The sequence below is a fragment of the Diplotaxodon limnothrissa genome, linkage group LG7 (assembly GCF_057381915.1).
Source record: "Diplotaxodon limnothrissa isolate DT_005_m linkage group LG7, D_limnothrissa_male_GT1.1, whole genome shotgun sequence".
Classification (NCBI taxonomy): Eukaryota; Metazoa; Chordata; class Actinopteri; order Cichliformes; family Cichlidae; genus Diplotaxodon; species Diplotaxodon limnothrissa.
In genome coordinates this window covers 3279350-3293922 of record NC_140602.1, presented here as the reverse complement: position 1 = coordinate 3293922, position 14573 = coordinate 3279350, and the positions used below count along the sequence as shown (strand labels likewise).

At 41.0% G+C, this 14573-nt stretch overlaps 1 protein-coding gene across 1 annotated transcript in view; it reads left to right on the top strand.

Moving 5' to 3' along the window:
- Positions 1-14573, top strand: part of tmtc2b (transmembrane O-mannosyltransferase targeting cadherins 2b) — a 102806-nt gene that overhangs the window by 81339 nt on the left and 6894 nt on the right. Inside the window, exons 8-10 of the mRNA XM_085357209.1 lie at positions 6433-6554; positions 10919-11000; positions 13295-13409. Of these exons, the coding sequence (XP_085213335.1) occupies positions 6433-6554; positions 10919-11000; positions 13295-13409 (319 nt within the window). The remainder of the gene's footprint in view (positions 1-6432; positions 6555-10918; positions 11001-13294; positions 13410-14573) is intronic.

Genomic DNA, 14573 nt, shown 5'->3' with positions numbered 1-14573 from the left:
TCTGGTTGTTGTATATATATTTCTTCATTTATTGGTGCGTGTAGATAGGCGGTTTTTACATCCATCTGGTGAACCAACATATCATCCTGAACCACTTTCTGCATCAAAACTCTCACACTCGATAAATTAGCAGTCGGTGAAAAAGTCTCCTCATAATCAACTCCTTTTGTTTGACTAAAACCTTTAGCCACAAATCGAGCTTTATATCTGTCTGATCCGTCTGAGTTCTTTTTAACGGCATAAACCCATTTACCCCCCACTGCTTTCTTACCCTCTGGTAAAGTGGTTAAAGTAAATGTGTCATTCTCCTTAAGGGATTGAATTTCTTCATTCATCGCTTTTTCCCATTCTTTTGACTCACTTGACACAATAGCTTCACTAAATGATGTGGGTATTTCACACAACAATCTGTAGCAATAATCAACACTAGTTTGCATCTGTTCATTTTCACACTCTTTCACATCCGTGATATAATCACTCAAATAATCAGGTCTCTTTCTGATTCTGGATGGATAACGTGTAGCTCCAGCATCTACTTTATCCTCAGTTTTAACCTCGGACTCAGTTTGACTGCTTTCACTACCATCTGGAATGTCCTCATCCTTCGTCTGTTTGGGTTCACCATCTTTTCTGGATTCATAAACCTCATCTTCATACATCTGATCACTCTGTGTTTGTTGATCCATTGTCGTGGGATTTAGTATTTTTATCAATCTGTGCTTTTCAACCTTCCCGGTTTTTGGGAAATAGATCAAATATGCTGGACTATTTTTGTCATATCCCAAGAAAACACCTTTGTCGCATCTTGGATCCAGCTTTCCCCTATTTTGTTTATAAGCATAGCACAATGATCCGAATTTTTTCATTCTAGAAAGATCAGGTCTTTTTCCAGTTAACATCTTATACGCTGTCTGACCTGTGCGTTTGTTAAAACATCGGTTCCTAATCACTCCCGCGGTTTGTACTGCATATGGCCATAAAGACTTTGGCAATTCGCTCTCAACTAACATGCATCTCGCCATGTCAAAAAGTGTACGCCAGTTCCTCTCTGCTGTTCGGTTTTGATGAGGCGAATATGGCGCCGAAGTTTCCTGCCTAATGCCGTGTCTACTTAATAAATCTCTGAACTGACTGCTTGTAAATTCAGTTCCATTATCAGAACGAATGCACTTGATTTTCCCATATGACGCCACATCTGCAATAAATCTTTCAGTTGCTTGAGTTGTATCACTTTTGTGTTTCAGATTATATACAAATGTTGCACCTGAATAATCATCAACAAACGACAAAACAAACTTAAACCCTTCTTTAGAGTTTGGCGTAATCGGACCAGCCAAATCCGTATGTACCAACTCTAATGCTGCCCTGGCCTTTTCATCCGGTTCTCGGTTCCTAGTTTGAATAAACTTCCCTTGTATACAGGCTTCACATTGCATATTTTTGTTGATTTTACCCTTAATTTCCATTCCATCAACGACATTTTGCAGATTTTGAACATCCTCATAATTACAGTGTCCTAGGATTTCATGCCACGTTTGCATATCAAAACATCCATTACATTTATCTTCAAACTCTTGCACAGTGTTTATAAAGAACAGTCTCTCGTGTTCATATATAGGGAATTTTGTTCCATCAACATGTTTAAGAAAACTGTCCCCGTGTTTGAAAACCACAGTGGCTCCGTTACTAGTAGCTGCTTTTACTGACAAAATGTCCTGTGGGAACGATGGAATGTAGAGTGCTTGTTTCAATGTTACCTTGTGGCTGCGTCCTTTACTGTCGATCATACTTATCTCAGCATCTCCTCGCCGCTTTGCAGCTCCTCTGCTCCGCCTTCCGTCAGCCAACTCTACACAATGAGCCTCGGGTTGAAATGTGTCATCAAAAGTCTTAAAACTCTCGATCTTCGTGAAGATATGTGACGTCGCTCCCGTATCCACCAATAGCTGGTTATTCAGCATCTCTTGGCCGCCGTCCGGGACCCTCTGGGGTTTGGAGCCCGTCTTGAACGCGTAGTCCTTCTCCACGACCCCTCTCGCTTCATCCCGTCTTAGCTTCCTTCTACAGGTCGCATCTTTGTGTGTACTACTCCGGCAAAAACTGCACCATACTCTAGATCGGCACGTTCTTGCAGTGTGTCCCTTTAGTCGAAAATTTAAAACACACAATCTCATTATTCTTTGATCTTCGGTCATCTGCTCGCCATGAAGTAGAATCCTGGTCTGATTGCACTTTTGTCCTCATTACGTTGTCATTAGTTATAGCCACACGCATTCGCTCGGTTTCTTCATAACTTCTGAGTTTTACTTTAAAATCTGAAAATGTGATTTTTGCTTCACTCTGTGTAACGTGCACAATCAGGGGTTTAAACGTCTCTGGTAGACCTTTCATTATCATTGCGATCAGAAGTCCATCAGTTAGTGACTCACCCGCATTTTTTAACGCTGTGATAATTGCTTCTGCTCGGATAATATAGTCCGTCACACTTTCATTCTTTTCATTTGTGAGAGAAGTGAGTTCGGTGTACAGACTTATGATCCTTGGCTTGCCCACTCCTGCATAATGACCTCTCAAAATTTTTAGGGCCTTCCGTCCGTCATCAACTGCATCTCTCATAACTAACGATAAACTTTTGTCATCCAGAAATTGTATCAACTCTGCATATGCTTCTGCATTTTTGTCATCATCTTCACCATCGGCTTCTTCATCACCCTCAGCCTTTAAGATGACATCTTTCAAACCTTGTAGTCTGAGATGACCAAGGAACTTCGTTTCCCATATCTCATATTTCCTTTCATCTCCATCAAATTGCAAACGGGAATATCGACTGCCCGACTCTGCCGTGCGTCTGCTCATGATGCACAAAAACGCTTACTCACTCAATCGTGCCAAACTTTTAACACCTGCCGGTAACTTGCGCAGCGGAAGCGTGCTGGGCCCATAACCTGTTAGCAGAGCTGCTCTGGGCCACGTCATGGCATAATATTTTTGAGGGAGAATAAAAAGTCAACACACATATCTTATTTCTGATGGAGGACTCTGCCACTACACTTCTCCAGTCCATTCACAAAGTCGTTGCATGGTGAGACATGGATAGGAAGTGGGCGGAGCCTTTTACCGTCATTTTATTGTGACGCAAAGTACAAACACCTGTGGACACACAATCCAACAGAAACGTTTCCAGCGGTGAGTATCATGGTTGCTAGGCAACCTGAGCAGTGCGACGGAGCCTAGACCGTCCCATTTCACAAGCCTCTCACTTCCGACCTTAGCGGTCTTTGAGTACGCGGCCCTTGTGGACTGCTAAGGCTGCGTATTTTAAGGCTGCAGACCCTGAATTGGGATACAGCCACAGAGACAGAACACCAAACCATGATAACCGAAACATGGGAAAATAATAATCAAAACTGTACACTAAGAAAGCAGAACAACAAAGCATGGAGCAGCAAAAAACCAAAACACAGACAGCAATAAATACAAAACACACAGTGAAGGGAAAGGGTGAACACAAGACCCAGGGAACACAGATAAACGTGAAGGCAAGAGGACCTAAAACAGTGAATAAAAAATAACCACAAACTCAAAATGCTGGGTCGAGAGACCCAGGACCATGACACCTAAATGCATTGAGTTGCCACTATGTGATTGCCCAATTAGTGAGTAGTTAACGAGCAGTTCGAGGTGTACCCAATAAAGGTCACTCTTTTTTACATTTGTTTTAGAATTGCAATATCCTCTTTACACAGGGCCAGGAAAGCATTTCCCCTTGAAAAATAAGATAATAGAAAACAACCTATATTTGTATTCACTCAGGTTCTCTTCATCTAATCTGATAACAGATAAATGAGAGAACAAACCAAAAAATAAATAACTTATCAGTCAAATACTTTTTCATACCACTTTGTAAGTACGTAACTGTATTTACTTAGTATAACTGTGAATAATTACACAAAACCTTAGTGTTTCATATAAAAGCAAAGCTTCATATGTCTTCTTTCCAACAAGGTAAAGCAGGCTTTTATTACAATTAAGTTCAACATACAGTGGTTCATTTGGTGTGGTCATTTTGGAACATTTACCAGTTATCTAACCCACATGTGAATTGGAAGGACTGTGTAAGAATTGGCGGGACAACTACACACAAGCCTCATTATTATTCACACATGTGTGAATATTCATGAGGTCCTGCTATTACACACGCTACCACCAGGGACACTCTTGGTGATACACAGATTTAACACAAAATCAAGTTTATATGTATTAAACCGACATCTTGATTTTTTTGTTTTTTTAGGGTTAGTGGACCAATAGAAACCACTCTACGTTGTTAGATTTCAGTCAAAATTAGCAGGACACCGCCTCTGTCCTGTTAATTCAAAATGTCCTTCTAGTGTGGTGTGTATTCAGACGAAATGTCCAGCTAATACATGTTTACCAACGCACACACACACACACACACACACACACACACACACACACACACACAAACACATATGAGGCTACTTATACACACACACAGAAAACCTGGAACAATAAGTAATCCAGACTAGGCAGTGCCACAGGTTTGCTTATGTGTTGGCAAAATGCAATGCGACGGAGCTCCTGAGATTATGTCAAAATGTTGATGAAAGCTTCAGGCCCCATTAAGGAGCAGCGTTGCGCCTGTAATGGAGGCACCGAGCCACAGATCTGTGATTTCTGCAGCTTAGCGTTGTTTCCTCGCTGAGCTGATTTGCACATTTGGCACACCTGCTCATATCTATTTTCAGTTTCACTCACTGCGCTGCTCTCATGCTGTTTGTCAGACGCCAAGGAGCAGAAGCTTTCATCAGAGGCGGACCTGGGTGGTAATCTGTACCCTGCTGGTCTCGCTCCAGCTCTTTCTGGTTGGCTGAGGAATGTTCCACTCCGAGGAGCTGGTTTTCAGCTCCTTGGATTCGATGTCACTTCTAATTGCACGTTAATGTTTGTGCTAATCTCAGAGGTACAGAGGTCTGCTGCCAGGAAATGGAGTCAAGTAATTTGGCTGCTTTTAAGCCAATCAATATAGGAAGAGGTCGTGTCAAAATGGACCAATATGTGCATTTTTAAACAGCTCAGCACCTTGGATTAGCTATAAGTCACTGCAGGTTAGATAAGCCTCTATATAAACATGATGATTATTTATTAACCTTCGAACTAATAATTCAGTATATACATTTAAAATAACCACCGGTGTAGGACTTTTACACACAGAGGTTTTCATTATGACCCAATGGAAATGGAAAGCTTGGTGTAATGCTGCCTAATCCACTCTGCTGCTGATGGGAGTTTTGTTATTATGTAGCTACAATCTGATGGAAACATGCAGCATGAGGCGGTAATGGTAGAGCAATAATAGCTACACACGGGATCGCTGCAGCAGGTAGCGCTGCATGTTGGATTTTTACACCTGACACAACCCCAAAGGGATTTTTGGCTCCTCTCATCATCAGAACAGGGATCTTTCACTAGTTAACCAAATGTGTAAACCACTACACTCTATAACTGGAGAAAAAATAACATATTAACATGTTTTGGAATAAAATTAATATGTATTTGCATTATTTACATGCATGCATGCATGCGTCTGTGTGAAAGAGGTATCTCTATGTTATCACTTATATGAGGAGGTGTGTTTTCATGAGACTAAAAGGCTGTGGGCAGGCGTATGTCACCTGTTGCTTATCGCTGTCTTTTCAGTAAAGCGATTAATCTGAATCCCCACTGAATTCAAACCTCAGTCTCCTCTTGTCTAAACAACTCTTTCAGTCATTTGGCAGTTCATAAGACTTGGTGTAGATTGAAATATAAACCATATTACAAGTCATATTTTAACAAGTGGGCTTTATTCACACTTTCCCCCTAAATACATCATGATGTTGATTTTTACTGTGTTGCGTTACCAGCCAGTCAGTTTTTTCCAACCATGCGAGGGTTGCTGGATAGCTTTGTTATTTCAGGTGTTGCTTTAGCAGGCAGAGGGTCAGATGTGGTGGTGGGGGAGGTATCGGATGATGTCTGACAGGTCAGGAAGAGTGAAGGAGGACAACGGGAGAAATCTTGTCCTATTGTTCTGTAAGCATTACGGTGAATTTCTGCTATAATCAAGCACACTTAGCTGAAATGAATTACTTCAGGAAAAACCCTGAAATAAGAGCATAAATAATTTCTTCAGTATGAATCTAACATGTTTAAGCAATTGCAACATCCTCCAAAGCCTCTTATTACTCCATGTGTTTAAAATATGATGAAAGTGCTGGAAGAAAAATCATTAAGTTTGATGACTGGATTATAGTCTGAATTTGTTGCCTCCCTGTAATAAAAATCAAAAGAATAAAAGACAGCTGTGTGATGTTTTAACCTCTGACACTTGAATTGATCCCTCATGTGACGCTGTCTTTGCCATCACAGGAGAGGCCTACATTAGACTGAATAAGCTGACTGAGGCTGAGTTTTGGTACAGAGAATCGCTGCGAGCCAAGCCAGACCACATTCCTGCACATCTCACTTATGGGAAACTTCTCGCAATGACGGTAACGTTGTTTTTGTTTTGATCCTCCCTTATCTGTGTTTCCATTCAGTTTGCTATCATACGTTCTAGTGAGTGTTCTGATTAAACACTACCCTGCGACCAACTTTATTATTTAAAGGTGTATCCCACATTTAGTGTTTGGTTTATGAGATTAATTTAAAGTTAATTTCTACTTTTGCTGTTTTATAGCATCTTTCTTTGCTTTGGAGCAAATACATCAAGTTTCAGGGCAAAACAAACACACTGATGTCCTCGGGGTCATTTTAGCTTCTCTGTAAAGTTTAATCAAACGAAATGACTTCCTGATTTTGTCGTGCCTCCACATTTGCATCTTTAATGTGTTACTAGAAGCTACTAAAACAGTATTCTTAATCAACTGCCTAGAGAGCGCTCGAATCTCTACACTAAATGGAAAGAAAGCTAACACTGCCCGGCATCTTCCAGGTCAGCAAGTGAAAGTGAAACCTGTCTTGTGTTTTACTAATGAAAAAAATGGAGGCGTCTCCAGTATAGGAGCAGTTTCCAGAGTCCTTGAGTTTATGAGGAGCTGGTCGTGCAGTCGTTCGGTGATCGACTGCAGCAAGACGTACATACTCGGAAAAGAGCTGAGAAAAAAAGTAGTCTGATCTGAAAAGGACTGTCAGAAGACAAATAAACAAGTCAGACAGAGGCTTGCTTAGAAGGTCAAAAATAGGGTGGAGGCCTTGTGTTCAGCAGACACCCCTTTCATCCACTGCCTGGGCCCTAATGAGAGGAGCCGGCAGCAGTGATATCTGGATTTCCAGCAAACGGCTGCACTCTTCCTGCCCCTTTTTTATTTCCTCCATGGAAACAGAATTCTTTTCAAGTTTGTTTCATTTATAGTTTTTCCTCAATCATCATTTTGTGAATATCCTCACGGATAGGTGGAGGAATTTAACAGGCAAACCAATTTTTCCACAGTTTTTAGACATAATGTTACCCTTTTTTGTGTCAACACATATAAAACCAAAAGCCTTGGAAATAAACTTGAAGTCAGTTACCACTTATATATCTGCATGGCACTGGCTACTGCCAGTAGCTAGTGAGCATAGCATAGCACATGAATTGGAAATAAAAAGCTTGGCTTCGGGGATCACTAATTAACACGTTATTTTTGGGCTGTTTAATCCATACAAAAACTGAGGTGTAAAAACTACACTTTGTGGTGTTATAACATTTTTATGTGCCAAAAGTTACTGAACCCAGCCAGGAAATAGTTTGGCATATACCCCTAAAGAAAAAAACAAAGAATGTGTCTTTTTTTTTTTCGTGTGTTTTGTATAGACTGTAGGCTTGGACGGGCCGACTGCTTCTGCATTTTTTGAGTCTTCAGAAAAACCACAAACTGTCTTTCATCTGAGTTGCTGAAGTGCTGTACAGTTGTGGATCATTGTTATTAGTCCTCTGCACACTGGCGGTGGATTGATTTGCCGTTCTGTCCGCTGACCGGTTGCCAGCTGAAAGAATAGATCAACTGGCAACGCAGATAAAACTCACTTATTAAGTTGACATGATCCCTGTGAAAAATTCAATGGAACCAAAACCCATCAGCAAGGATGGTTTCAGGGAATAACTCAATACTTTAAAGGAGAGTATTAAGACTTGGTAAAGTTGATTCAGAGAAGAAGTCTGTGAGCTGTGAGGAGAAACTTAGGAAAGTGTTATTGATTTGGGGGAAAGTAGAGTTCAAACCTTCGGGGATAAATCTCTGTAGCTCTCTGACCATGATGGATGGTTTAGGGGTCTTGAACCCCTGTGATCCCTTGAGTGCAAATGAAAGTGCGATCAAAGACGGGATCTAACTTACTTGGATAGGCTTACAGTGACTCTATTCTTTAAAGGAATTTCTGAAAGATTTTATTGAAATGTGTCAGACAAATGTTACCTGTGAACACAGGCTGTTGTTTAATATGTACCGACTCCGGCGTTTAATGTGATCCAAAGCAGTGCAGGAAGAGCAGCCGTCTGTCACCTCCCACCTCTGCCCTCCCTGTGCAACAACTGTGAGCGATGAAGACACTTCAGATGCTGTCAGGGACTTTGAGGTTCAGATCCCTCTGGGAGAGGCTGCAATATAAGGTTTAGCAGCAGGGTCAGAGAAGGGTGAGTGGTGGGTGGCGGAGCGAGCCTTTCTGTGGCTGCTGAGGCGCAGAGAGCAAAGAGACGGCGTGGATGGTGAGAAGAACAAACAGGGGAAGAAAGGGAGAGTTAATCACACAGATCAGTATTGCATGCTCAGCCCTGCTGACCCCCCTGCACCTTCACCGACACCCTAAAGAAGCAGGATGTGTTGTTGGTTGTGCATAATTATAATTATAATGCTCACAATATTGGATTCAGTCATTCACTTGTCATTTCCACAACTAATACAGTACAGGTTTCATTCATAATAACCTCGACACTCACAGAGCCAGGGATGCATCTGCAGTTTGCCCAATGTTATCAGGAGATTTGAGGTGTGAGGCGTGCGCAACTGAGCTCAGCGAGTGTGCGACAAACAGGAGAATATTGCACAATAAGTCACCTTGCTTAATAAGTAGATATCTGACAAAGCTGTATTCCCATGTACTCAGCAGATGTTTGTATGTTTGCATGCTAAACTAGTGTTGGACAATGACAAACAGACTTTAAACAGATTCTACTTACCATTAAACCTAAACAGCCACATCAAACTATCTTTTAGTTTGCTGAGAAAGCCAAGATACGATATCTCCACATGGTAGCGACTTGGTTACACCTTTAGCTCATGTCCTAAAGCACATCCTGCTTTATTAACTGTTTTACAATGACCAATGAAGTGATATGTTTACTGGAGTAATAAACAGAGTACAGTCATCATTTATAGACGAGGTTCCTTCCATCCCTTTCTCGTGCTGCATTGGTCGTACCTTAGATGAAAGCTATTCCTATTTATTGCCACTCATAATCATAATCATAATCATTTCGTCTGATTAAGGGGATTCGGTGAAATTAAAAAGGGTAGCACAGTTATTAATTTTGACCTATAATAAATGATTTTTTAACAAGTAATAAAAAAAGAAAAAAGTTGTTACATTTTTGAGGTCCTACCAACATCTCGCTTATTCTGTGTATGGTCTCTGTTAATATTCTTAATGTGTCACAGCCCACATCTTTCATGCACTTAGACCTAAAACCCATTTCAGTCTGTCAAAGTTTAAGCTGTAGAGGTTTAATAACTGTAGGTCTTTGTTGAAAAAAGCAGCTGGCGGTAAAATGTCTGCATTCCCCCATCTGTGAATATAAGTATAAAAATACACAAAAGTGATGCTTTTCAGAATAAAACTTCAATCAGCTCTGTTAAACGTGTCCTTGGCACAGGCTTCATTTTCTGCAGCATCAATGGAAACTACACTCAGATGTTTACATTAGAAATTTCTGTATTTATTGAATCTACCGCTCACTGAAAATGAAGTCTGCAGTCATTAATACGATATAGGGCCCATTCCTTCTGTATGACTGAACTGAAGTTCTGCGCTAAGTGTCCCACTCATTCACGTTGTTTTTACTGGCTTTGCATAATCCAGTAATGCCTTAGTATATTAGTCTTCATGAGAAGGCTTTATCTCTCTCTCAAATGCATACTGATGGCTGCATTATTAATGCATCAGCTTTTATCGATGAGTGCACATGGTTAATTGTTGATCAGATGACATCTGGTGCCCAACTGAGATCAGCGATGTGTCAGAGTCCCAGTTGGCACTTCTATTGGCCAGCTGCTCGGTTCTGTTAGAGCTGTGATTGGTTACATGTCACAGTGTAAAGGGCCTGAGGAAGCTTTTGCGGTCTGCAGGGCTTCAGTGTGTCTTCTTCACATCATATTATGCTCGCCCCCCCCTCCGGTATGGATTCTTTCTGGAACATAAAAACAAAAATAAAAATCATATGTGTTTGTGTGCAGTACACCTGTACTTGGGGCATTATAGACACAAGCCTTTCTGTTTTCTCCTCTTCGCTACTCACTGTCTTGTTTAATAGCAGTTAGGCCACACACACTGACAATCTGCAGCTATGCTCCGGAAGTGCTCTTTGCAAAGATAATATGTTTAATGAATGAGACTTTACCCTGTCTGGTCTGCTGTGCTAAACGTGACAGCGTCTGCTTTTGTGGGACGACACATGAGCCTGACAGAGTAACAGTAGCGATCCGTGTGTTTCGTGTCTATTTGTTAAGATTTATTGTTAGAGTACGTCTGTGGTTGGAAGAGGGACATTAGGTATACACAGAGGTATTTTGGCTGTTGAGTCGAGTGTGGTGTTTTTAGACTGAGTAGCTTTGAGGAGCAGTTGAAACAATAATGACTGTGTTTAATCCATCTCTCTCAGGGGCAGAAAACAGAAGCGGAGAGGTACTTCCTCAAGGCCATCCAACTCGATCCCACAAAAGGCAACTGCTACATGCATTATGGTAAGCACGGATATATATTTCCCTTCCAGTCTGACTCACACCAGATTTCTTTTTACATTTCAAATATTTGATTTGGAAATTTCACGCATACATGCTGCACTTGTGCAAGACGAGCACTTGTGCACCTTAGCCGGTTGTTTGTACAACAGAGTTGGCTGACCCTTCTGCCATTTCTGTTTTTATTCTTTTTGATTAGTCGAGAGTCACAGGAAGCAGGGTTGATTTCCTTAGATTGTTCACTGATTTGATGGGTGTACAGAACGTGACAATTTTAGCATATGCCTCTTCTCAAGCTTTCCATTAATCAGCAGTATTACCTCCTGGATTTAATTTCTTTCATAGTACCTTTGAGTTTGTAAAAGCATTTAAAGCCTTGTCTTTGTGATCACCAGGTCGCAAGTGACATTTAAGGAAATTGGTTAATGGTGGATTTTTGCATTTTGTTGAGTACTGTGTGTGTAGGTTAATTATCCAGCCAATCAGGATATGGATTGCATTGATCCGAGCACAGAGACGGTGTTATTTCAAGAAATTACTAAACGGTACTAATAATAAAGGAGATATAATATCCATATGGAACATCCATATAACATCATTTATCTTATTTCTGTTGGCCCAAGTAAAAATATGCAGCAATTAATTTCTATTTCTTGTTCAGATCACAGCTATGGTTTAATTTACAAATATATCTATTCACAGCTAAACACATCAGATCTGCCATATACTGCTGGGTTTTCATTACTTTAGATTGACTAAGTTGTTTGTTTTTCAAAATGTTTTTTGTTTCTGAGACCGAGTGTCCTCAGGCCTGAAGAAGACTCTTCAAAAAAGGTCTTAGAGTGCACTAAAAATCATGAATTTAATTTAGCTGTGTTTATTTGATCATTTTCACTTGCCTGCCTTAGGCAGCAATGCTAGTGATGTGTTTTTTCCTATGTATTAAAAAAGGCATACACTATCCTGCTACAAATGGAGTTTCAGTCAGCATTATTAGAAGTGTACTGCCTCATTTGGGGCTTTTGAATTTTAGTTAAAAAAAATATGTAATAAGTAAAGAAGTTAGCTGATTATTGCTTTCATCCATCTATTCTGCTGGTTACTAAGGTAAATGAATTACTTCCATTGAAGAATTGAGTCATATATGCCTGGGAATAGTATTAATAGGTGATACTTTTATGTTTAGACTTGCATTTCCAACTACTTAGTAAATTAAAGGGTCAAGTAAATTAATTACGCATGCATTTATTTATTTCTTGTCCAGCCTAATTGTCACATGAAAACCTCGCGTGGCGTTCCCCAGGGGTCAGGTCTTGGTCCCATTTAATTCTCTTTCTATACACTGTGTAACATAATCTGTAAATAATATAGTGTTAATGTTAGTTTTAACTGTTAGGATACTCAACATAAATAACATAAGTTTTTTTACTTAGCCCGAGTTCTTTTTCGTGTTGCTCGAAGGAAAGAAAAAACCCCAAAACGTAGAAATCTGTCCTCCAGCATTAGCTAGCCCGCTCACAATCTGGGTATGAGCTTAAACTGACAAAGTCGTACAGCCGTACTTTCTCCAATTAAGAAATAATGCAAAAGATAAAAATTATTATATTTTAAGTAAAAGCATATTATTTTTGCTGTTGTGTATCAAAGTCGGGTCCGTTTTATTAGTTGATGTGTTTGTCTCTGACAGATTTGATTTCATTTATCAAAAACAGTGCAAAACTGCAGATCTGGAGGTTTTTAGTGCACAGTTGCAGCCTAAAAACTCACTTAAAATACAGCTCTTGCCTTGTCCTGCACTAAAGGCTCCAGTTTCATCCACAGTTATTAAAAAAATGCGCTTGGGTTCACTTGGTGGTTTAGCATCCTGGCACAGCATTGGAGCTTACCAAAATCAACAGTGTATTAATTCCCCCTAAACCTGGCTCTTACCGAGGGGTCCGCCCCGCACTCGGCCTTGTCAGGCTTCTATAATCCCCTCTCATTAGGCTGGTCCACAGAGGTTAACTGCAAGGAAGGCGCACCCGTAATAAGACATAACCCTCCTGCTGAAAACATTTTTATCCAAAGGGAACAGATCTATCAAGGCTGATAATCTGAACAAATGAGTCTGAAAGATGGCCAAGGAGAGATTTTATGCTGCACTTATATTTAATGTTTCATCATATTGTCACAAGTGCAGACTAGTCTGTCCCTCTGCCCAGGCCAAAAGAAACACTGCGAGGCCGTGTATCCCTACGTGCCCCTGTGGGGATCCCAAAGTGTTTTAATAATGGTGCTGTTCCCTTCTGCCCTGCCAGGTCAGTTTTTGTTGGAAGAGTCACGGCTGCTTGAAGCAGCAGAGATGGCAAAGACAGCTGCACGCCTTGACAGTGGGGAATTTGATGTGGTCTTCAATGCAGCCCACATGCTCAGGTATGTTTTTGATTGGCGTGATTTTTTTCTCTTTCTTCAGGTTTGATGATTTCCTTAGTGCAAGAGCATGCATAAAGACACTGGATGTATTTTATTCTGCCTAGATGAGATGGGTGGGCCACAGTTTTCTGTGGCTGAGTAGAAAGAAAGCTGTGTATGAGAGAGGGAGGTCTACTGTCTGCACGTTTTATCCAGGGGCTTACACCATTCCTCAGCCTCTGTGATTTACTTGGCTATACTTTGTAATCCTCTTCGCTTGCTGCAGTGCCAGCTCTAGAACTCCTGGTTTATCTTAGTGCGTAGTGTAGCTATATATCTCAGAGGGCTGTCTCTCAAATTACATATACCACTCTGTCTCAGTCTTCCATCACTGGCCAGTGCTCATATTTGAGCGCATAATTACAAATTAGTGCAAAGTTCAGCTGTTGAGGCTAAGCAGGAAAGCCCACAAACTGTTGTTTGTGAATGAGAGCCATGTGTGGGATTGTATAAATACAGCTATGTGCCAACTTACTGAATGCTTCCCCCCTCCCCCTGAATAAACCTCCAACTTTATATTAGCCAGTGTAGCGATTTCCTTGTTTAATTAGTCACCGTGGGCAACTCTCTGCATATTTGTCAAAACTACGACTGCCAGCTGTAAAGAAAGATAACTCGTGGACAAGTGCTTCGCTGGACTCACCAGAGATCTGCAAAGTTACTGTGCTTAAGAGTACATCAGTGCACTCCCACTCAGCTTTGTTCAGCGTACCTCTGCTGATCGTGTAGTATCTTCACCACCAACGGTTTCAGGCGTAGAGAGCCTCTCCTAGAGTCCAAACTCCTGGCAGCTAAGTGAGCATCAAGCAGCGCTCGGGTTGAACTCATCTCCGCCTGCTTGGCATGGGGTCTCACTCCCTCCACAGCTCGTGTTCTTTATGTGTTTGTCTTGGACGTAGATGTGGAAAGCCCATCGGTTGGTGGGGACACAAGTGAATCTGCACAGGAGAGGGGAAGAGATTAAAAGGGGGAGCAGTAGCTCTCAAATTTGCAAATGTCGTTTATTACCCCTTTGGGCTTTTGGTTTTGACTATTTTTCTTTCAAACTAATAATTTTCATCTGCTTCGTTTTAAGAGTTCTTTTATTTTTTTCACTACGAATGTAGGACAGGAAAAGTTGGGCAA